The following is a 23042-nucleotide window of genomic DNA, read 5'->3' as shown; positions in this document are numbered from 1 at the left end:
AGGGGTTAAGGGGTTCTGTCTCCACTACCCTTTCAGGCAGTGAATTCCAGACACTGACAGTGTTCTGGGTGAGAAAAGTCTTATCTCACTTTTCCTGTAATCCTTCCACTGATCACTTCACATCAATTTCTGATAGCCACTGACCCCTCTACTAAGGGTAGTAGGGGCTTCCTATCCAGTCTATTCAGGCTCCTCAAAACAATGATCAAATCATCCGCCAATCTCCTTTGTTCAAAGAAAAACAACAAACCCAGCCTATCTAATCATCATTTTATTAGCAATAAAGACCTTTAATATTAAGTCAGTGTTCAATCACAGCTGAGGGCTCTTGTGGTGCAGTCGTGGTGTCTTGACCTCTGGTCCAGAAAGTCAGGTTCAAGTCCCACCACGGAGGTATATCATAACTTGTACAAACAGTTTGATTAAAGGTCAGAAATCACACAACACCAGGTTATAGTCCAACAGGTTTATTTGAAAACACAACCTTTCCTAGTCTTACTCCTCCTTCAGGTATTAGTGAGAAAGGTAGTATCAGACACAGAATTTATAAGCAAAAGATCAAAGGGTCATACCACTGATGACGATGTACCAAACCAACCTAAAATGCTGTTAAATCTTTAATCAGTTAGAAGGTTTTAATTGATTAATATGCACATGTAACTCCCCAAATTTCTTTCAAGTCACTGCCCTGAGAGAACTAAAGGTTTTATCAGTGTAAAGAAGAGGTGATATTTTAGGTCAGACAATGCATGTTAGTTAGGTGTGAGGCCTTGTTTAGAATCTGTTTGGTTTGGAGTCAGACTGGTTTTATTTCTAACGTAGGAATTTATAAAACGCCACATTGACTGACTCTCTATAAACTGTGTGCTTTTTGAACAAAATAGAATGTATCAGCAAATACAAACTTGCCCCATAGATTTGTGTGTGTGTGTGTGAGATAGCGAGAGGGGGTGGGGTTGAGACAGTGTGTGTATGTGAGGGAGCGAGAGAAAGAGTGTTTGTGCGCATGTGTGTGTGGGTACGCGTGCTTGAGAGACAGTGTGTGTATGAGAGAGAATCTGTGTGTGTGTATGTGTGTGAGAGAAAGGTGTGTGTTTGTGTCAGTGAGTGTGTGTGTGTATGTATGTCTGTGTGTGAGAGTGTATAGAGTGGTGGGGTCACCTGTAGTGTGACATGAACTCAAGATCCCAGTTGAGGCCATCCTCATGGGTACCAAACTTGGCTATCAGCCTCTGCTCGGCGACTCTGGGTTGTTGTGCATCCCGAAGTCCCAAAGCTGAATGTCCTTGAGCACTGAAGTGTTCCCCCACTGGATGGGAACATCCCTGTCTGGCGATTGTTGCACAGTGTCCATTCATCCATTGTCATAGCGTCTGTATGGTTTCGCCAATATACCAACAATGATTAAATATATTCTTTTCTACCAAATCTACTCAGCTGCCTGGCTTTACTCTTGTTTTTTCCATCTTTCAGCCAAATTACATTTCTTTTATATAGACACTTTGTCTATTCATGATCTGATCCACTTCTTCAGGGAACTGAATGGTTTAAAATAAAATTGTTTGAAATAGTTGTGCTTTTGAGAGTTTCTTTCTTTAGAAATGCAAGATGGTACAGGTTTATTGTGGATGCATTTTAAATATTGATTACTGCATATTCTTGGGTAAATTCTCTGGGAATAAAAGGCAGCGAAGCCACTTTGTACACAAAACAAGACGGTACCTTTGATGACTCAGCAACTCAAGATCATGAATAGCTGGACCTTTAACACCAGGAAGGATCTGGATTTGGCACCCTGTCTGTGCTTTGTCAGAGTTTATGACTCCTGTGCTTGGTGCCTGTGTTCCTGCTCACAACTGCAATTCAGTAACCCTGAATGGTGGTGAATCTGTGTGGACATCAGTTGAAATGACAAGATCAGATAATATCCTGGTGTGATTGAATATCCAACTGAAACTCATTGCTTGGGCTTACTTTTGAGGGCTGACTGCTAATTCAGAACGATACAGGAAGACACTTCATTGTTGGAGGGCAACATAGCTGTTCTGGCTTAGATCAGCTATTTCAGTACAGACTAGAGATTTATTCTGGTAACTTATTAGTTTACAAACTTCAGCTACTCGTTATCTCAAATGCAAACATATACATATACACATGCAAATTAGTAGCATCAGTGGGTCACTGGGCTTCTTGAGCCTGCATTGCCATTCAATAAAATCATAACTGATTTTTCTGAAGAAGGGTCTAGACCTGAAATGTCAGCTTTCCTGCTCCTCTGATGCTGCTTGGCCTGCTGTGTTCATCCAGCTCTAAACCTTGTTATTCTCAGATTCTCCAGCATCGGCAGTTCCTACTATCTCCCTAAGCTAATTGACCTGTAGTTTTCTGCTTTCTATCTCCGTTTTTTAAAAACAGGTGTTACATTTGCTATTTTCCATTCCAATGAAACCTTCCCTGAATCTAGGAAATTTTGGAAAACTAAAACCAATGCATCAACTATCTCACTAGTGACTTCTTTCAAGACCTTAGGAAAGTATCCATCAGTACGTGGGGACTCGTCAACCTGCAGTTCCAAATATTTACGCAGAAACCCTACTTCCCTAGTGACTAAATTTCCTGAGTGAAGACTGATGTAAAATACTTCTTCAATTCTTATGTTATCTTCTTATTTTCCAATATTTATTTCCCAGACTCATCTGCTATAGGACCAACATTTACTCAGCTGACTCTTTTTCTAAAATAACAGCAAAAAAAACCTTGCTATCTATTTTTGCATTTCTAATTAGCTTTCTCTCACTTATTTTTCCCCCATTTTCTTGTCAATCTTTGCTTTTGCCAAATTTTGTGCAATCTTCTGGCCTGCCACACACACACACACACACACACACAGACACACACAGACACACACACAATTATATGCTTTTCTTTCAGTCTGATACTATCTTCAACTAACCATAGGTGCTGGGTTCTCTCGGTATTTTTCTCTTTCATTGGAAGTATCTATTCTATGTATTCTGAAATATCATGTTAAATGTCTGCCAATACATTTCTATTGACGTATCCCTTAGCTAGTTTCTATCATGCCCTCATAATTATCTTTATTTTGGTTTATGATACTAGCTTCAGATTCACTCCACTCTTCCTCAAACTGAATGCAGCAATACATTTTGTTATGATAGCAGCCAGCTAAGGGCACAATAATTAGACCATGAATTAATTTTGTCTTATTGCACAATGCCAGGTCTATTACAGTCTCCTTTTTGGTTGGCTCCAAATCCAAAACACAACTTTCCCAACCTCATGGTTTTTGCCAAACCTATTTGACAAGCTCCCATTATTTCTTCCTTTATTCTAAAACCGTTAGCAGGTCTGTGTACCTCTCCTACAAATGCCTTATTGCCTTAATCATTTCCCACCCAACTTAAACCACATGTATATGCTGGTTTCCTGAACCTAGCTCATCCCAATCCATTATGCTAATGGCATCATTAATTAAAAACCATCTCTCCATCTTTCCTGGTTTCCTGGCCTTCCTAAATGTCCTGTGCCCTTAAAACCTAGGTCCTTGTTTATGTCATTCTGCAATGGCTATCAGATCGTACTTATTTATTTCTACTTGTGCTATTAATTCAGCAGTCTTATTCTCAACGCTATGTACAGGCAGGGAAGCCTTTTGTTTTGCCTTTTAATTATTTTTGTAACCTCTGGCCTTGCCTGTTGTTTACTCTTTTTTTTTCTCTATTTCTTCCTGTCATGATCGATAATTTCCCATATTAATACCTTGGATCCCTCACCTCAATAATTAGTTTAAATTCCTCCCTACTTCCCAGTTACACGGCTTATGAGAACACTGGTATCAGCATGATTCTGGTGTAGACCATTCCATCAGGACCCACACCAGTTTTTGAGCTAAGGATTCATTTCTTATTTGCCCTTGGCCAATTTGGACAATAATACAAGGTTATTTACCTTTGAAGTTTGCTTTATAATTTGGTATCACATACTATCTGTGCAGAATCGCTTTCTTTGTCCAGGCTAGGTCAATGGTGAATTACAGTGATTGAATCTTCGAGATGAGTTTCCTTTTTTTATTGTTATTCATTCATGGGAATGAGGGCATCGCTGGCCCATTCCTAATTACCCAAAGGGCAGTTAAGAGTCTACCACATTGCTGTAGGTCTGGAATCACATATAGGCCAGACCAGGTAGGATGGCAGTTTCCTTCCCAGATGGGTTTTTCCGACAATTGACGATGGATTCACGGTCATCATTAGACTCATAATTCCTTAATTTTTTAATTGAATTCAAATTCCACCATCTGCCATGGCAGGACTTGAACCCAGGTTCCCAGAACGTTATCTGGGTCTCTGAATTAACAGTCCAGCGATAATACCACGAAGCCATCACCTCCTCATAGTGCTTTTACAATGCTACATTAATTTGCAGGCATATTTGCTCTGTATCATACTGGCATCCAAGAGCACCAACATTCTGCTGTCACAACACATCACCTAGCCGTTCCATGTTCATAATTAACTTTTACTAATTTATATTTGAGAAATGCTCTGACTCCAATAAGATTTATTACTGCTCATAAATTTTACTATTACTGGTATAACCTTATAATTACCAGTTAATTTCCTGGGATTTAAAAGATAAAAGGTACTCACCAACTATAAATTTACCTGTTGAGAAACAATTTCACTTTGTAAAATCTTTCAACCCGTACATTTTTATCACGAAAGCAGCCACAATCTCAAGGGAGGTAAGATAGTTTTCTTTTTAGAAGGACCTGGATTGTACGAACCAGGAGCATACAAACCTTAATTCTACACTGAGCTATTGGGGAAAGCATCATTTTGAGTAATACAAAGTCATAAGTCTTCAATTCCCAAAGTGCCTTAGGTGCTAAAGATCCTCTGTGAACCGCCAGAGAAAGAAAATGAATGCTTGTGTTCCAACTTATTTACAAGTACAATGACCCTTTATCTATTGACTATTCAGGTTTATTGATGAAGTTCCTGTGTAAAATGACATTTTTCTGCCAAGGTAGCTTTGTGAGCATTCTCCAAGAAGATTTCGAGGTTTCTTTTTTGTCTTACATACTTTCCCTGTCTCAATGTCTCCTAACGCTGATGTCACTCTGGTCTGGGTGCTTCTTTAAGTAACCTACTCATGTTCATCCCAAGTTCCTTTTAAAGATATTGTCTTTTATATTTCTCTTTGCATTGAATGCCATCCTCCATTGAGAGGTGAATGTGGAGTGGTGGTAATGTCATGAGGCTAATAATCCAGAGTCCCAGACTAATGTGCTGCCGACATGGATTCAAATACCCCAACAAAACTGGTGGTGAAATTTAAATTCAATAAAAATCTTGAATTAAAACCTAGTCTGATGATGACCATGTAACTATTGTCAGTTACCATAAATATTCATCTAGCTCATTTATGTCTTTTAGGGAAGGAAGTCTGCCATTCTTATTTGATCTGGCCTGTAGTATGACTCCAGATGCACAATGTGGTGCGCTCTTGACTGCCCTCAGATGCCTTCATAGCAAGTCACTCAGTGCAAAGGTATTAAGTATTGTTAATAAATGCTGGCCCAGCCAGCAATGCCCACTCTCCATAAATGCATAAAAAAATCATACTGAAATCAAGTTATGGGTCTGATTCTTTTCCATAAACACAAAGTTACAGAACTCCTGCTTTCTCTCAGTCCATCCTTTTTCCTTCAATCTTGCCGTTACCTAATTGCTTCATTCCATCTCATTTAGTTTCCCTTTACTCTTCTTAGCTTTGATGTAATGTTTTGCATTATGGGCCAAAGACCTTCACTTCAGCTTCTCAATTAAGAAAATCATTTGCCATTAACTGGATTCATTGTTCCAGAATAGCACTTAAATTACTAATTACAACATATGGATTGCTACTGGTAATGAAAATAATACTAATGCAGCCTTTAATTTAACCAATTGTAAGGCACCCTGTGAATCACCAACCTGATTTGTGGAGAAGCTGTGTGTGTCAGTGATACCAACAGGAGCTCCTTTCAACAAAGTTAGGGGGAGGTTCCAGCTAAAGTGTGACCCTAAAAGTACCCAACAGCAGAACAGATGAAAGAAAATTGTTCACCTCAAGAAGCACAAAGGTGGATAAAAGCTGCAGCAACAAAGTTCTTTGAATCATAAGCAAAATCTAATAACCAACCTGTCAAGATCATGCAGAAAATGATGGTTCCCCAAAGTTCTCAGGTTAAACAAAGTCATGCACAGGCTTCTACAAGGTTGCAAGTGCCAAGTCCAACGGCACTGAAGGACAGGTGATTGAGAAGGGGCTGTGAACCTCGGCATCTCTATTCCAGAATCCATGCAGAAGTGACAAATGCATGATGATCACTTGACACCAGTGTGGAGGCAGAGGTAGATTTGGATCTGAGTATCCAAGCATCATCTGGATTCGAGTAGTCCTCTTCAGGACAAACATGAAGTGTTCAGAAATATGTTGAAAACTGGCCTCCTTAGTCACACAAAAACCCAAAACACAAATTATCACCTTTGAGTACATGTCATCCTGAATTGAGAGCAGGTGACGATGACAAGCACCATCCAAGAACAATGCACAACATTTCATCTTATTGATTATTATTTATGTAAAGTATGAACATTTTCACATAAAAAAATGATCCTTTTGAGACCGATATATTGGGCAATAAAATGAGTGTAAGTATTTAATCATGAATCTATTTACTCACAGTATCCCAATTATTACAGAAAATGTGGAGGTGGTGTGCAAAAAGGAGGACTTTAAAACAACTGTCTCAATTTCTCAGCAAACTTATGGAAAAAGATTGACAGATCTCTGATGACATATATCACCTGCCTTAAAATAAATTGTTGTAGAGTTGGAAGACTACAACCAAAGCATCTGCTAAGTTATTTAGATTCTGGAAAGCTCCCAGAAGATTGAAAAACTACAAATGCAATATCCCTATATGAGAAAGGAGGGAATCAGCAGTAAATGATACAGAACCAAAATAAAACAATGCTGAGAATCTGGAATAAAAACCAAAAGATACCAAACAAACTCAAAAGCTCTGACAAAAAGTCATCAACCTGAAATGTTAATTTTGTTTCTATGTAAGCAGGAAACTGTAGACCAGCTGGTCTAACATCCAATATTGGGAAAATTGTGGGATCCATTATAAAAGGAAGTAATAGCAGGATATTTGGAAAGTCATATTCAATCTGGCAGAACCAAGGTTTGCAATGGTTCAGGGTGGTGGCTCACTACCATTTTCTCAAGGCCAAATAGGAATAGACAATAATTCTGCCCTAGCCAGAAACATCCACATCCTATGAATGAGTATTTTGAAAATAATGTTTTTATGAAAGTGAAATTGTATTTGAAAAAATTATAAGTGTTCTTCATGGATATAATGAACAGGGTGGATAAAAGGAACTGGTAAATGTAATAAATCCAAAAGGCATTTCATACATAAAAGATCACTACACAAGATCAAAAAGTTGTGATGTTTTGATAATATATTAACATAGATTGAAGACTAGCTATCTGATAGGAAACGGAGTGTCAGGATAAATGGATCATTTTCAGATTGGTAAATTGTAATGAATGTGGTTCCACAGAAATCAATGCTGACGCCTTAACAAATTGGGGATGATTTTCTTGGAACAGAGACTGAGATGAGTTTTCAACAAAGTGTATAAGATTATGACTGGTTTGGATGAGGAAGACAAGGAAAATCTATTCCCACAAGTTAGCAGTACAAGAAATAGATAACAGAGATTTAAAGTTTTGGGCAAGAACTACAGGGCCAATTTGAGGAAAAATTTGTTAAATGAGTAGTTATGACCAGAAACACTCTGCCCACAAGGGTGGTGCAAGTGGAAACAACTCAGTATTTCAAAACGAAATTTGACAGGCACCCTGCAGGACTATGGGGAAGCAGGATTAACTGGTTCATTCAGTGGAGAACTGCTTTGACCTTGATGGGCTGAATAACCTTCTCTGGTGATAGAAATGACTTCATGGCATCTACTTCCAAAATATATCAATGACTTTATTGAAGGGATTGAGTATATTTCTTCAAAGTTGCTGAAAATACACGGATACGTCTGAAGGCAAGTTGTGAAGAGGACGCAGAGTTTGCAAAGGCATGTAAATAACCTAAGAGAGTGGGCAAAATTTTGGTGTATGTAATATAATATGGGAAAGAGAGAAAGTATCCACTTTGAGGTGAGACATAGAAAAGTCAAATATTAATTCAATATAATTAGACTACAGAATGTGTTACAGCACGATCTGTGTGTCCTCCTATACAAAGCATGATATGTTACTGTGTAGGTATAGCAAGAAATACTAGCCCTTATTGCAAAGGTCTAGAATTTAATCATGGGAAAATGTTGCTAATGTTGAGACCATTCCACAATGTATTATGCAAAATTTTGTTACAGTGATTGTATTTATAATGAAGGCAGTTCAGAGAAAGTTCACTCAGTTGATTACTGGGATGCAGAGGTTACAAGTGCAAAGGTTCACTAGATTAGGCTTAAACACGTTGGAATTGAGAGGAATTAGAGGTAATCTTACTGAAACATACGATTGTGAGGGAGTTTGACAAGTTCACTCCCTTCAATGTGTATTGGAAGTAAATGCCATGGAGTCATTTCTGTCACAGAAGAAGGCTATTCAGCCCATCAAGATCAATGCAGTTCTCCATCGAATGATCCAGTTAATCCTACTTCCCCATAATCCTGCAGGGTGCCCAGCATATATGGCCTATACCTGTTGCCATGTCTTGTTTAATTAACATTCCTTTTACTTCCCAAGACAAATGTAGATTGAAATTCCCTTGCAAAACTTGACTATTTTCACCTCCATCCTGTAGGAAATCTTATTAATTTTATTTCCCATCCTATCTTTGTTTTTTAAAATAATTCTTGTTAATTTCTTTGCATTGATATACTGGCATACCACTCACTTGTCATGGATCTCCTGTTAAAACTTCATTGAATCACCATTATTCACCCACAAATCACAAACATAAATTGACTATTTGATCACCTTGGGAATCACAGCCAAGACCAACTGTGGTCTCCTCATCTATACTCCATACATCGAAATTACAACACAACAATAAGTTCTGCAGCCCAGTCCATCCATTTCAGTGTTTATTGTCCACTTGAACAGCACTCCTATTACATGTGCCACTTCTGTGTCCTTCCAGAGGTAGTTACTGGTTAAATTACCAGGAAAACAGTCAAAGTACGTACCATTAGCAAGCTACCTCAGCATAGACCTGTTGTACGCAGGTGAGCTTCTCACTGAGTTAGTGGTGAAACATTATTAATAACATCTCCACATTTTGTACTCAATCTTCTTCTGGCATTTCTCATTAAAATAAACAATCCAGTAATGTAAAGCTTCAAGAGGAAGCCAGATTTGGGGCAGCTAACAGTAAAACTTGAAACGGTCATTGATATTCTATGATAACAACAAACGATCTCCAGAACCCAACCTAAAATCTTGCGCACAAAGGCAAATCAACCATAGCCATAATAAAAACAGTTCTCCTTCATTATAAAATGCTCTCTAGGAGCTGACCATTTTATACCTAATACATTAAGAAGCACGTTCTTGTGAATGCCCCTTAGCCTAACCCATAACACAACACAGAAAATCAACAATTAGCTTCATTACCCTGAAAATAAGAATTAGTTAGAGAGTCTCGTAAATAAATCTATATTAAATTATTTTTTTAAAATTATGAGCCTTATAGAAAATAGTTTGTTATTTGCTAGCACAACAGTAAACTATAATTTTGGACCTTTTCACAAGTATAGAAATGACTAAATCATTGGCTACAAGGTTTACATCAAGGTATTATTCTTTATATTGCCTGTCAATTACCTTTTAAAGGGACAATTTTAACAATATACTGAAATGCTCAGGTGGTCTGGTCTGAGTTACAACAGTTTACTCTCTTTAAAAGTTCCTCATAATTAAAGAGGAAATAATGACTAAAATGCATTTAAAATCAGCCAATTCCTACGCATAACAGCCAGCTACTAATGTTGTGAAAGAGAGTTACGCTTGTACTTATAAGACACTCAAATGATTTACTCAACAAATTCAGGATTTTGATCATGAAAATGTTCCATATTGTCTGAACTTAAATGGATCTTTTTCTCAAGAATGTGACTACCTGTGAACAAGGGCACTTAAAATAATGAATAACATCAAGGCAAAGGACCATGAACAAAGAAAGGATTGAAGACATGCTGCAGAGCCTGTGTTACCAGGACACAATTAGCATATGCAAATAATCAATGAAACTAGGCCTTTGACAAAAAGTAGAACAAATATTTAAATCGTTTTATGACAGGAACAGCTCCAAATGTCTTATCAGCATGGGAGCTTTATCCATTTTATCTCATCAAAGGGGACTGACAGTTTAGTTGGATGCTCCGTGGGAAGCCAAATGCCCAGATCTTCAAAGAACGATAGTGTCAACCAGATCTGATCCAGGATCAGTTAAACTTACATTCTTAAAAAAAAGGCATTCCCCAAATATTTGCAGTTTTAAGGAGAACCAAGGTAGCTTTTCAAGAGCTTGATATAAAATTTAGATAAAATTGCCCATATTAAAATTTTAAAAAGTAACAAAGCATGTTATTACACTAAAATTAAGTTTCCTTCTGATATTCACAGCATCTTCCCCACCTGGTTTTATGTGCAACAAATCAAAGCTTCATTTGTTAAAACCCCAGAAGAAGCTTTAACTGAACAGGATCCATTACCAGATAATACTTACAGGCAAAAAAAAGTTCTCACATTACAGAATACACAAATGTCTTCAATAAAAAGGAGAAATAAGGAACAATTTTAAGCAAAACAACAACAAGAAATGTGAACTTGATTCAAATGTGGGAGATATGAAGGCACTAAACATTCTTTCTTTAGCAATATTGCATGTTTAGACAATGACTCAAAACCCTATTTCTAAAGCCAGTAGATTGTTCATACAAGATATTCAAAACCAAGCACTGTAATCTGGCCAAGTCACATTATTTAAAGCTCTCAAACATAAACATTTAATTTAAATTACACAGTCTCTACATTTGTATTTCGGGTATACTCCTCTTTGTCTTCTGCCCACCATATTTAATTCCATTATTTATGGCTTTAAAATAACACATTCAAGACCATATCATGGTGCTTTTTTTGCAATCATAGTACTTCTTAAGAATTGAAATGCTTGAAATATTACAACTAAGAAACAAAAAATCTGCAGTATACTAATAGAAACAACCTGATATACTTTACCCCCAATAGAAATGTTTATTTTCTACAAAATACTGCATTCAATAAAAAGAAAATGCCTATTACAGATTTTGAGATGGCTAAGCAAATGATAAGCTGAATAATTTCAGATGCTTGCTAATTTACACATATTCAAACAGCTAACTGCTGATCAAATAACAGTTATCAAAATGTCATTGCAAAATATGACATTTTATGTGCTGACGAAGTCAAATCTACAAATTAAATTGTGATTTAGTTTCCTGTAGTTTATCTTATGAAAACCAGTGGTTTTAAAGCAATACAGAAGGACCAATGTTCTCCATAAAAAAAATCAATAGATTGGATATGCTGATTATTGCCATTGACCCACATGTATATTTTTACAGTACATTCAACCATCTTGATTGTATGTATCACCTCATTTGAAATCAACATGTCAGGATTACATTCTAACTGCAGTATTTTTATTGTGTTTTCTGCTGACCTATACAAGTAGCAATGCACACTCAGCATTGAAATCCATGTTCAACTGTCCATTTCTTAGCAGATTTTATAGAAAACAAACATGCAAATTAAGAAATGTAAGTGTTCAGGATATTTTAAAACCATTAATCAATGTTTTATCTTTACACATTGAAATGTAAAGTCAATTCTTCTAATCAATAAAATTCGCTTCAAACATTCGAGGTAAATAATGATCGTGCACAATGCAGTTTCCACTTTTTAAAAGTAAAAGCAATTTTGGTATATTTCAAAATTTAGAATAGCCACATGGGAGGTTTAAACAGTATAGTCAAATTTAGTAGTCACAAGTTGCAACAAAGTGAAAAATAGTCTTTGTAAGCAATGTACGAAATGGTGGTAATCAATGGTACTTTTATTGGTCTCTATATTCTTTGTTTTTGGGCAAATGATTGGCTTTAGGTTGGATTAAATGGGTCATGATCCCTACTTATCTATATTATTTAACTAAGATAACCACAAGTTTCAAATCAAATGTGAATTAAATTCAAAGCATCAAATTCAGTTCAGATCTCTCTGCAGCCATACTGCATCACAAATGATTCAACAATTCATGTTGTGAATATGCTGTTATTAGCTTGATAATGTTTTTAAACATCGTCAATCAGGACAAAACTCTAAATAAACTTTTACTAGTTAATTCAAGTCAATTTTATATTTTGGCAGCACATATCCCACTTTTCTCATAAAAAATAAACACAAAAGAGCTGTTTACACAATCAGATTGCATAAATAACGGTGAACAATAAAATAGCATCCTTTATTTATTCCTATTATGCATTCCTAGGTTTTTAAAGGCTAAATGTTCAGTATTTGCACTGAATGTCATTCTGTAATTCACTGTAGAATTGTTGGAAAAATCTAATTTCTATTTTTAGAAACTTTTTTTATTGGCTTGTGCTGGATTAGTTGACGTCAACTATGATAATGCTAGAAGTACCCTATGTGACCTCTTGGTTAGAAGGTGGTGGTGAGAAAATTATCTAATTCTTTATCACTATCCAATAATTCCTGTTCTGTTTTTTTCTGGGAGGATAGGTGTGGAGTTGGTTAGGATGTCTTCCATTATCGGATAGTCTACAATAGTTATCTTGGTGAGATATTAGATGGGGCTTTGCATTACTGAATCCTTATGATACCAAGAGGTCAATACCTTCAGGAGCTGAGGAGAAGGGAGGGATAAGAAGAAAAATTGCAAAGTGGATTAGCAAGAGAAAAAGTAGATATCTGGAATGGATTTTTTCATTATTATAATTTAAACAAATCTTTTGTTTGTATTCTTAATATTAACATATATAGAAATAACATGTATGAGGTGCTGTTTTGTAACCAATCATACTTCTTGCTTTTATTTTACATTGTGGTTCCTGTTATTTTTGTACATTATGTCAGTATCATTTAAAAAGGATTAATAACTTTTAAATGTGGAATTGAAATGTTGGAAATTAATTTCTAAACATTTTAAAGTTAAAAGACATCATCAAGTTATAACTAAGCCACATATTTTTGTATTTGACTGTTCCTTGGAAGTTTAGTTCTGTAGGTCTCATTTATAGCTGAGCAGACCTTTTCAACAGATATCAAAACCTCAATAATTCTTTCTGCTATAGCACCAATCACTAAAACATTTTAAACTTTTATTGTGGGAAAAAATGTCAAATATCCCTACATGCTTTAAAAGACAGCTATGGCCAAAATTAAAAGTTTTCAAAAATATCTGAAAATTCTTGAACAAGAGCAGGACAAGTGTACAAAGCTGGCAGCTCAAAAAAAATCTAGTTCATCTGCACAATGTAATTCAGAATGAATATAAGCAAAAGAAAATTTACATGGATTACTTGAAACTAATTTGTATTTGAAACCACAGTAATGAGGCATGAACCAAAATGAAAATGATTTTCAATAGCCTTAGTTACACCTTAATAAATAAGGTATTTTTGGCTCTTACACTTTCCTTTCTAAACATAATGCACACAGATTATAAAACAATCTATATTTTAAAATATAGTTTTGTCTAACAGGTGACTTTGAATTCAACACGCTATTCCTCGTCCCCTTGTTTATAGGACAACTTACTGAGAAACTCGATGGATTTTGTTTATTCCACCAATTTTAAGGCATTCAACATGAAGTCTAACTATAGCTAATTTCCTGGCTGTAGATTCAGGACAGTTGCACAAATGGATGTCAAGAATGAGGAATTATTTAAGTGAGTTTTTTTTATTTTAAATGCGGTTGTTCCTCTGAAACTTCAGATGCATTAACAGTTCACAACTCAAAAACGCAACTAGATCTTAAAACTGCCATTCAGGCACTATAAAGTGGAATAAATAAATATGGACTGACAGAAGACTTACAAGTAACAATTACTACAGAACTGATAAAAACAATGAAATGTTAATTTTTGTTTTAAAAAGCACCAGCACAAAATTGCTGGTGATTGTCGTAGATGGTCTTAATAAGGTTGTAACATGCATACATCATGGTGTTAATTAAAAATGTTACCCATCTCATAGGATAAACAGATAAGTATGTAATTTACAAAACACTCTCGTTAAATGGACCTTATTTAATTTGCTAAACGCATGCAACAATTTTCATGTAAAGTCCATTGGAATACATGGCGAGGGAAACGCAAAGCTTAACACATGAGCAACATAACCAGAAAAAAAAGTGTAACAGAGTAGAATCTATAGCTACTTTCACGTTTATAATAACGATTAAAATTATTGCCTATAATTAAATTCCTGCAAAAGCGATTTGCTGCCTTATAAACCATGAGCTCTCCAATCAAACGCGTTGAAACTATTCCGGTGGACACAAAACACACGCTTTGCTTGGGGCAGAACCGAAAAGATATTGTTTTTTTAAATAAATGTTCATTTGACGCGCTGTGATTCAACTACAGAAGAAATATTAATCGATGTAAAAGGAGTCTTTAATCGAGATCCGAATTCGCGTCTCTCAGTGGCGGCAGTGGGGATCGCTCAGTAGCACGAGGGTGCCACTGCCTCACCATGAAACCTTTTCCCTCTGTTGCTGCCTTGTCGCTGTGTTCCTCTATAAAGCGGTCTTACGAGGTCGTAAACCCCTACTTAACGACCCAAGAAAGGTTTAGAGAGAAACAGAGAGAGATAGAAGAGAGGGAGGAGAATGGGGGAGGGGGTGAAATTCGAACTTGCGAATACAGCCAAATGCATGAAAAGGACAAGCGTGAACAGGGACGGCTAGAAAAGCAGGGTTAGAGTTTGATTCCCCTCGTCGTCGTCCCCATAATGATAGGTCTCATCTTTGGGTCGCTTTTCTGCCGATTATGACTGGCAGATGACAGTAAAGTCTATCTAGTTTCACGGATGTATCTTCCCGTGTATCCAATTGTAAGCATTGAGAGAAAGCAAGCGTTGAACAGAGGACACCTTGCACACTTCACATGGTGTTGCACTGATCAATAATCCTTTAATAAACTCACTACTTTTCTAGAAATTTTCAGAGGCGAATGAATCCTCATAGGAATTAAAGGCAAGATTTCGCTTTTACTTTCCAAGACTTGTGTCGGTAAATCAACACCAGGGTTGTGTTTTAAGAGGCTGCACGTTGCAACATAGGCGCCCCCTCAATTGTTCCCCGTACAAAACCTGCAACAGGCTGAGCCCAGCATTTCCGGGTTCCACCTCTGACCTTGACAAGCAGATCGCTAGTTTGATATTTGCACCGGCGGAGAACGACCAAGTGGCCAAAGGCGCGCGTTTTCCCTTCAACTTTGTTCATTTCTCGGACATGCCGTTTCAAACGACCCATCGCATACAGTCGGCGCGCAGGGAAGAGGCAGTTTTGGACAAGAGTATCCTGCCATTCATTGGTGAAACGTTCCCAATGCTACGCTTTCAGTGTCACCACTCGAGACTGGCGAAAGCCCTGATCGTAATAGGAATGAGTGCAGCGATTTAAAAAAAGCCACAAATATTTGCGGCTCATGCTGGACTCAATCCAGCTCCTCAATGCGGGTGTAACGGCAGCTATTTTGCAGGGGAACTTTATTTTTTTGCTCTCTCTACAAACAACCGTGACTCCTCCACACACGCCACCCCACCCACAAAACAAAATTATGAATGAAACAGGCGGAATTATGCAAACTTACTTGGTGTACGAAAACATCTACTGGTGTTTCCAAGGGGGTGCCATCTCGGGAAGTCATAGAGATAAATCCGAAGCCCATTCTAACGTTGAACCATTTACAGTGGCCTGCTCCCTGCCGAATTGGAGATTCTTCCTTCTCAGTACGTTTTCCTTTCTCGTCTCCACCACCTTTACCCGCCCCTCCTGGACAATTGCAACACACACACACGGGAGAGAGGGGGAAAATAAGATTTCAATATATTTTATGTAAAAAAGGGGGAATCATGAACAAAGTACATTTTTAAAAAAATAAATACGCTTCTGGAGGGTGATAGGGAAAAGCACTTCGCATCGCTTTGGCCATGATATCGATTGTAACCCATGCTCTTTTACTCCATGTTTGAGGCAGCAAATTAAGATGAGCAAACCGTACGTAACTGGAATGCGCCTGGTTTAAAACGGATCCCATCTCCCGAACTAACACACAAGCCCAGCTTCTCTTCCTCCCCTCTTCTCACGAATTGTGATCAACATTCAACAGCGTCGATCGCGACAGAGAGGGAAAAAAAAGGTGGAAAAAAATGGTCCACTCAAGTAAGCTTCATGTAATACTGTAGAGAACTAAGGTCGCATCCAGCGTGCTATAACTGTACTCCAATCAAACTTAAGGGGCAGGTGTAGTGTTGCCTTCCACACACGAACGGGGTTGGGGGGGGAGGTGAAGAGAGAAAAAAAACTGTGCTAAATCGGACACAAACAGTCCACACAATAGCCCTCAGCAAGCTTTTGAAGTGGTGAATAAATGGGGGCGGGTACATACATTTTGGGAGATCTACAATAGCTTCGCAAAAGCCCAGTCTGCGATCTCTATAAACAGTATGCAAATAGAAAGGGCCTTTTCGAAAAAAAATTAATATATATTTTTTATGTAGAAAAAAGAGAGGGAAAAGAAAGTAACCTTCGGCCATGTTGTCACACAGGCCCCTGTGTCCAAAACCGCCCGATGAGAACTTTTTCCTCGGAGTGGGTAATCTTCTGCATCAATCTAGCGTCATAGGATTCAGGGATGAAAAATGTAGCGATCGCCAATGCCCGCATGGTCTAACATTCACCCCCCACGCCCCCCCCCCCCAACCCCGGTCCCTTCCCTTCCTGGCCTAGCACACACGTGACTCGTCAATTACATGCCTTCTTGCTGCTAATTACACATCGCAGGCTCTCCACAGGCGGAGCAGCAACCTCTGCTCGAAACTGGCACCGCAGGCAGCGAGCATTATGATGGCACACCAACACCATCCAATCCCCATCCCACCCTCCAACCGCCCCCCCCGAAAAAACACCAAACCCTCCGGATTCTTCGATCTGGCTAATTGTCCGACATGTTTGATGGGTCGGTCAGCTCCGTAGCGTTAAAGCTACAGGGTCTCCCCCCACCCCTCTCTCTCTCTCTACCCCCACGTTCAAGGAAACGTCAACGCACGCAACCTATACAAAACTGATCGGCTCTCGTGATAAACACACCATATCTGGTAATGCCGGGTCACAATCCCTTCAAGGGATAGCGACAGCAAGCACTCGCCGCCAATAACCCTTGCATTGCTGGTTAGAACCCGACCCACGTTCTTCACCACTCACGGTCCAGTTCCTGATCATCGGCGAAGGAAATGCATAGGTTAACCACCGGGAGGGAAGGTTTAAACATTGTACAAAAACAAAAGGCGGCCCTTCACTGCCGTCTACCTAGTTTTACTAAATCATGTTCAGATGGAGACATTGGCATTAAAAAAACATAAATCAATATGTTTCACCAAGTGAATAGTTTGACTGCCCCTTCCCCCCTCCCCAGCAAAGGTGATATCGTTTGAATTTGATATGTCATTTTCAAATGGTCTCCGTTTGAACTATAAAACGGTTCATCAAACACGCGAGCCGGACATGATGCCTTCATTTCAGAAGCAGGATGCCACGAACCGAGGAGGCAACAAGAGAAAACAGCGCCTTTTTCAAGCATTTTAACCCCGTTGCCTTTAGGGCGCATGTACCTGGGAACGGCAAAGTTTGAAAACAAAAATACATAATCGACACCAAAGATGATTACTGTTCTGCCACATGCGATTTTCCCTCACTTTTTTTTTGTTTGAAAGGAAATTCCCCTCCGAAAAGGGTTCAAAGGTCAAGCATTTGCTTCACTGCCTCTGTTGTGATTCTGAAATACCTTTACATTGGGAGCTTGCTGGAGACGTGCAAAGCGCACTTGGGAAAAAAAGGGCGAAGGCTTGCTGATAAAACGTGGGATTTTTGGTATCAGAGCGCGCTGCCCATGCATTGTCTATTACCATGCGTTTTTGCTCCAAAAAAACTGGCCTGACGTGTCGGCGCCAACTTGTCTGACCAATTGTAAGGGGCAGTTTGCACTTAAATGTCTTGTTTGCCGCTGTAACATCAACGTCCTTTAAAAAAGTCACTGTTTGTTTTCGCACAAGATACACTTCTGTTCCCCCCAGACTGTGTTGGTCAAGCGTTAGCTGGTGCTGTGGATTTTTTACATATGCATAAATGGGTTTGAGGAGAGAGAGAGAATAACTAACGCACTAAAGTAGAAGCTCTCAATCCTGAAATTCCTTTGAAGTCTTCAACCATAAATTTCCTATAGGTTATTTTAACAGAGCGTGAGCTGAGGCCCAATTCTTAACCGGCCTAAGAGGGTTGCGTTTGTTGGCTTCTCCGAGGCCGAGCTGCTCTGTACCAGAGAAAAACATCGAATCTCAACAACACTTGCTCCGATCGTTTCTACGTGTTTTACAAATAATCGTTTATTTCACTGATACTAGTGTCGTTCGAAATCACAGGCATCCCACAGAAGCCTAAACTCCCATTGTTAGCTGACTTCTTCAGAATTCTGAGTGCACTCATTTTGAATCAAGAAATGAACAGCAAAGGGAAGGCATCTGTTGATTTGCGGGTGTCCGGTAAATTATGAATGGGTGGGGAGAGTGCTGTCGTCTGTTTTATTCATTTAATTCCTTTACTAACAACGTGAACTGCTTCGAATTGTGACGCGCAAGCTCAGGACTCTTCCAAATTCCTGAAATATCTCCGTGAACAGAACCAGCGTCCAGTCTTTTCACTTCTCCCGCCCCCAACCCCATTTAAAAAAAAGTTTGAAAAATTTTTTTTCGTTTGCTTTCCAAAACGTATGCATGAGGCCTCAATACCCAAATATGGATCAAGAAAGTCAAATGACCATAAACACCTCTGAGCATTCCCAGTTTGTCTTTTCATATTTGATGCTCCCTGAATCCGGTTCACAGAAGTGGCTGTTGCAGGCGATTAGGAGAATTAAGATCGGGGCAGCTGGCGTGGTCACTGGTGTCAGATGTTATCGAGTCATTCATTTCCCGTGAGAGGACCTTTCAAGTTATGTAAAGATATAACTGATCAGCTCGCATTCCAACCACAGCTCGCTCAGAAAGAATCAGCTAAGTTGTTTTTTTAAACTAAGAAAGCGATTTTCTTTTGTTTTTTTTTAAAAAGACTTAATAAAATAGAAAAAAAATAAACCGGACTGAATTTAATTCTGGTTGCCAGTAAACGTTGGTGTTTAGTCCAAATAGATTTTCTGTGTGTCCGCATTACCCAATTCTCAAGCACTGGTGCCTTTCTGTTGGAGGGTAAATTCGATTCACGCCAAGCCATTCACAACCTTGCAGTGCAAGTTCCCGCAGTGTATTTTTTTCAAAGGGACTGTGAGAGTGGGCTTCATTTAGGGGTTCGACGCAACTTTGTCCTCTCTCCCTGTCGCACTTAATATTGTGGCGAACTTAAAACTCCGAAATCCAATTCAGCAGATTCGATTTGGGGTTTGTCACGCGAAGGAAAGCTACTCAACCCCTCTTCGGCTTTGCATGTCTATTTCCTATTCAACAACGTGGGTTTGCCAGCACCGATGTATAAAGTAACAAGTTCCATTTAGAAAACATAGTTACTTTTCCCAGGTTGCCCTCAGTCCGTTTTACTGCCAATTGAAGTGTGTTTACTCAGGAGGCACAGGCCCGCACATACAAACAGCATGGAGATAATGACCGGATCATCTGTCTCACTGCTATTGGTCCAGGAAAGAACATTGAGACACGTAAAGCGGGGAAGCAACCTGCTCTTGCCCGAAGTATCGCCACCCGAGAGGGGAGATAGCGCCTCGAATTCTTCTCTGGCGGAGAGGAAGGCTTTTCCGCCAGTGTAGCACTCCCTCAGCACTGCACTGCGGGACTCGGGCCAGCCGAGGGAGGCTGGGATGAAGCAAACCCAATGATTCACCGGTGAGTGAACCAAGCCAGACCCCCACCCAAATGTGTGGAATTTGTGTACAATTTGTTAAAGTGCTAACATCGGAAACTTTTAATGCCCCTACTTTACCGTGGCGCTTAAATCATCGATCTTTTCCGAAATCGGTAAGAATAATCGTTCCATTTTTGTCAGTAGAATGGCTGCCAATATCCAATCTCTACTCTGCCTTGCACGCATTTCGTGAGGATTGCTACATTTCGGCTTATGTGAGTGTTTCAAAGAAACATATATAAAAAGCATAGGTAAATTTTGGTTTCTGATTTCCATAAAAGAGCTTTGTTGATCGAAATACACGCGTGTGGGGGATTGTTTCAATAGGTCCATTGCTACGCTGTAAGAAAAGTTCATTCCGAAATTAACTCAAACACGAATGAATGAAAATGAAATCGCAAACGCGGCGCTGCTTCAGCGGTGGAAAGGAACAAGTGATTCGGAGATTTCAATCGTGCTGAAGACCAGCTCAGTGCTTGACATGGAAGCAAGATGTTGTTTTCTTCCATACCACCACCCCCTCTGAAAATTATCAGAACTGTGACGGACAGTGAGTTCCCTTCAGCCTGACCCTCCCCTTATTCCACATGTGTGTCTGAAACGGAGAGAGAGAATCAGCTGTTCCAGCAACTCCCCCTGCTCCTTTGAAATGCTCGCTGTAAACTTCCTGCTGCGCCGAGGGGACATTACCTGGGAAGGGCGGGACCCGGGCGTTAGGAAATGAAAATAGACAAACAGGAGGCTGGAAGAACACAACAAGCCACGCAGCATCTGGGGGAAAGGAGCAGTCAACGTTTCAGGTATTACCCTTCTTCAGGACTTGGATGAACTTCCGCGGACCGCCCCCTTCACCCCACATCCTACTCTGTGGGCCGCCGTTAGGGAACTAGATAGTTTGGCCCAGCGAGTCAGAGATAACACAGTGTGGAACTGGAGGAACACAGAAATCCAGGCAGCATTAGAAGAGCAGGAAAGTTTCGGGGGGGGGAATTTTTTTTTCTGATGCTGCCTGGGTTGCTGTGTTCCTCCAGCTCCATACTGTGTTGACCCAGGGACTGTTATGTTCCGAAAAAGTGATAACCACCACACACACACACTTACGAGGAAGGGTCATCGGACCCGAAACGTTAACTCTGATTTTTTCTTCACAGGTGCTGCCAGACCTGCTGATCTTTTCAGCAACTTCTGTTTTTGTTCCTGATTTACAGCATCCGCAGTTCTTTCGGTTTTATTTAATACGTGGGAATTGTTTAAAGACCTGCTAATCAGTGTTTAGGACCGGCATATTCCAATAACCACCACAACCTGGTGACATTCAGGTTTGTCTCCCACCACCTCCAGCCTAAAGACGAAAGATTCTCAATGGTACTTCCCCCTCCCCACCTTGCTTTGGTAGGGTCCACTCCCTTAACTTGCAGTGGGCGGCTCGGGGAAGTGGAGAGAGAAAGAGAGTCCTGACAGGATGGTGGCAGGGACATTGACTGCAACCCCACAGCAAAACTGGAACAGCCATACTCGTACAGCACCTTTCTAACACCTCCCCATATATGGCTGGTATCCTGGTTTCTGAATATCCAGATATATGCGGTGGACGTGGCACGGAAAATGAACACAGAGTTGTACAGGACAGAAACAGACCCTTCGGCCCAACTTGTCCATGCCCGACCAGTTATCCCAAATAAATTTAGCCCCATTTCCAATGTTCAATCTCAAGCAAATGCACAGTCTTTCGGAGAGCAGACACTATGAACATCAATACCAAAGTGTCGCCATCATTCTTTGCGAACTCGAAGCAATTCCACTCTGATGTAGAAAACCCAGTTTTCATATTTCAGCAATAGTGACAGGTTTCCCCTCTTTAACTTGGCCGTACACGTGCGATTTTTTTTAAAGCCGGAAGCACGAACGAATTCTGTAACAAATGGAGGACCAGTTTGTCGTCATAATCCGCACCACCCCGGTCCTGAACGCGAAATCGGAAATCTCAGCGAGCACTCGACTTCCCAGAGATGGTCGGTCAGGCATGAAATCTGATCGCATGTTTCAAACATTACAGGATTGTTCCAGATCTACCCAACTACCCCTCACCCCGAGCACACACCACCTCCCCTCCCCTCCCCCCCCCCCCCCGCCATCTCTCCGGTGTCGCAGTATGGAGTTGGGAGCCCGATGACACATCGCAACACGTTTCGGCGAAGCCAATTTGGAACCGGCACTGGAGGGGAGGAGTGTTCTGGTGGAGGAGGGAGGAGAGAGCGAGAGAAAGAATAGTGATAGTCTGGCTTTTTGATAAGGGTCAGGAATGGGTAGGAGGTGACCCGATGAGCCTTTCCCGATATCGAAGTGCCTACGGAATTTCGTCTCCTCCACCCCCCAAGACCCTACCCCACACCCACTAGACTTTTGGTTTTACAAGGTGTAGAGCTGGATGAACATTAAGGCCAAGCAGCATCAGAAGTTAAACAATTCGTAGGGACACAACAATTAGAGGTTCCACCGAGATTTTGGTTTTGTTGCCTGGCAAGGGAGAGGCGGCTCTCCACATCACATTGCGGTTGCGATTCGGCAGGTGACAGGCCCATTCGGTAGTTCCTCCCAAGGCCGCAAAGGAAAGTCCCTGGGAGCGGGCTGGACATGACTTTCCTGGCATTAAAGCAATATTATTCGTTAAATTGAAAATAGAAACGACTCGCTCCTCTTGAAGTGAAGCTTGATCGAGATTGTGATTCATTCGGGTCGTGTGCTGT

At 39.9% G+C, this 23042-nt stretch overlaps 1 protein-coding gene across 1 annotated transcript in view; it reads right to left on the bottom strand.

Annotated features, from left to right (window-relative positions):
* The window catches only part of LOC125483132 (protein lin-28 homolog B-like), a 73339-nt gene that overhangs the window by 4836 nt on the left and 45461 nt on the right, over positions 1 to 23042 (bottom strand). Inside the window, exon 3 of the mRNA XM_048596910.1 lies at positions 15983 to 16164. Within this exon, the coding sequence (XP_048452867.1) occupies positions 15983 to 16164 (182 nt within the window). The remainder of the gene's footprint in view (positions 1 to 15982; positions 16165 to 23042) is intronic.

Source organism: Rhincodon typus, chromosome 5 (assembly GCF_021869965.1).
Source record: "Rhincodon typus isolate 14 chromosome 5, sRhiTyp1.1, whole genome shotgun sequence".
NCBI lineage: Eukaryota > Metazoa > Chordata > Chondrichthyes > Orectolobiformes > Rhincodontidae > Rhincodon > Rhincodon typus.
This window is presented reverse-complemented; position numbering and strand designations above follow the sequence as displayed.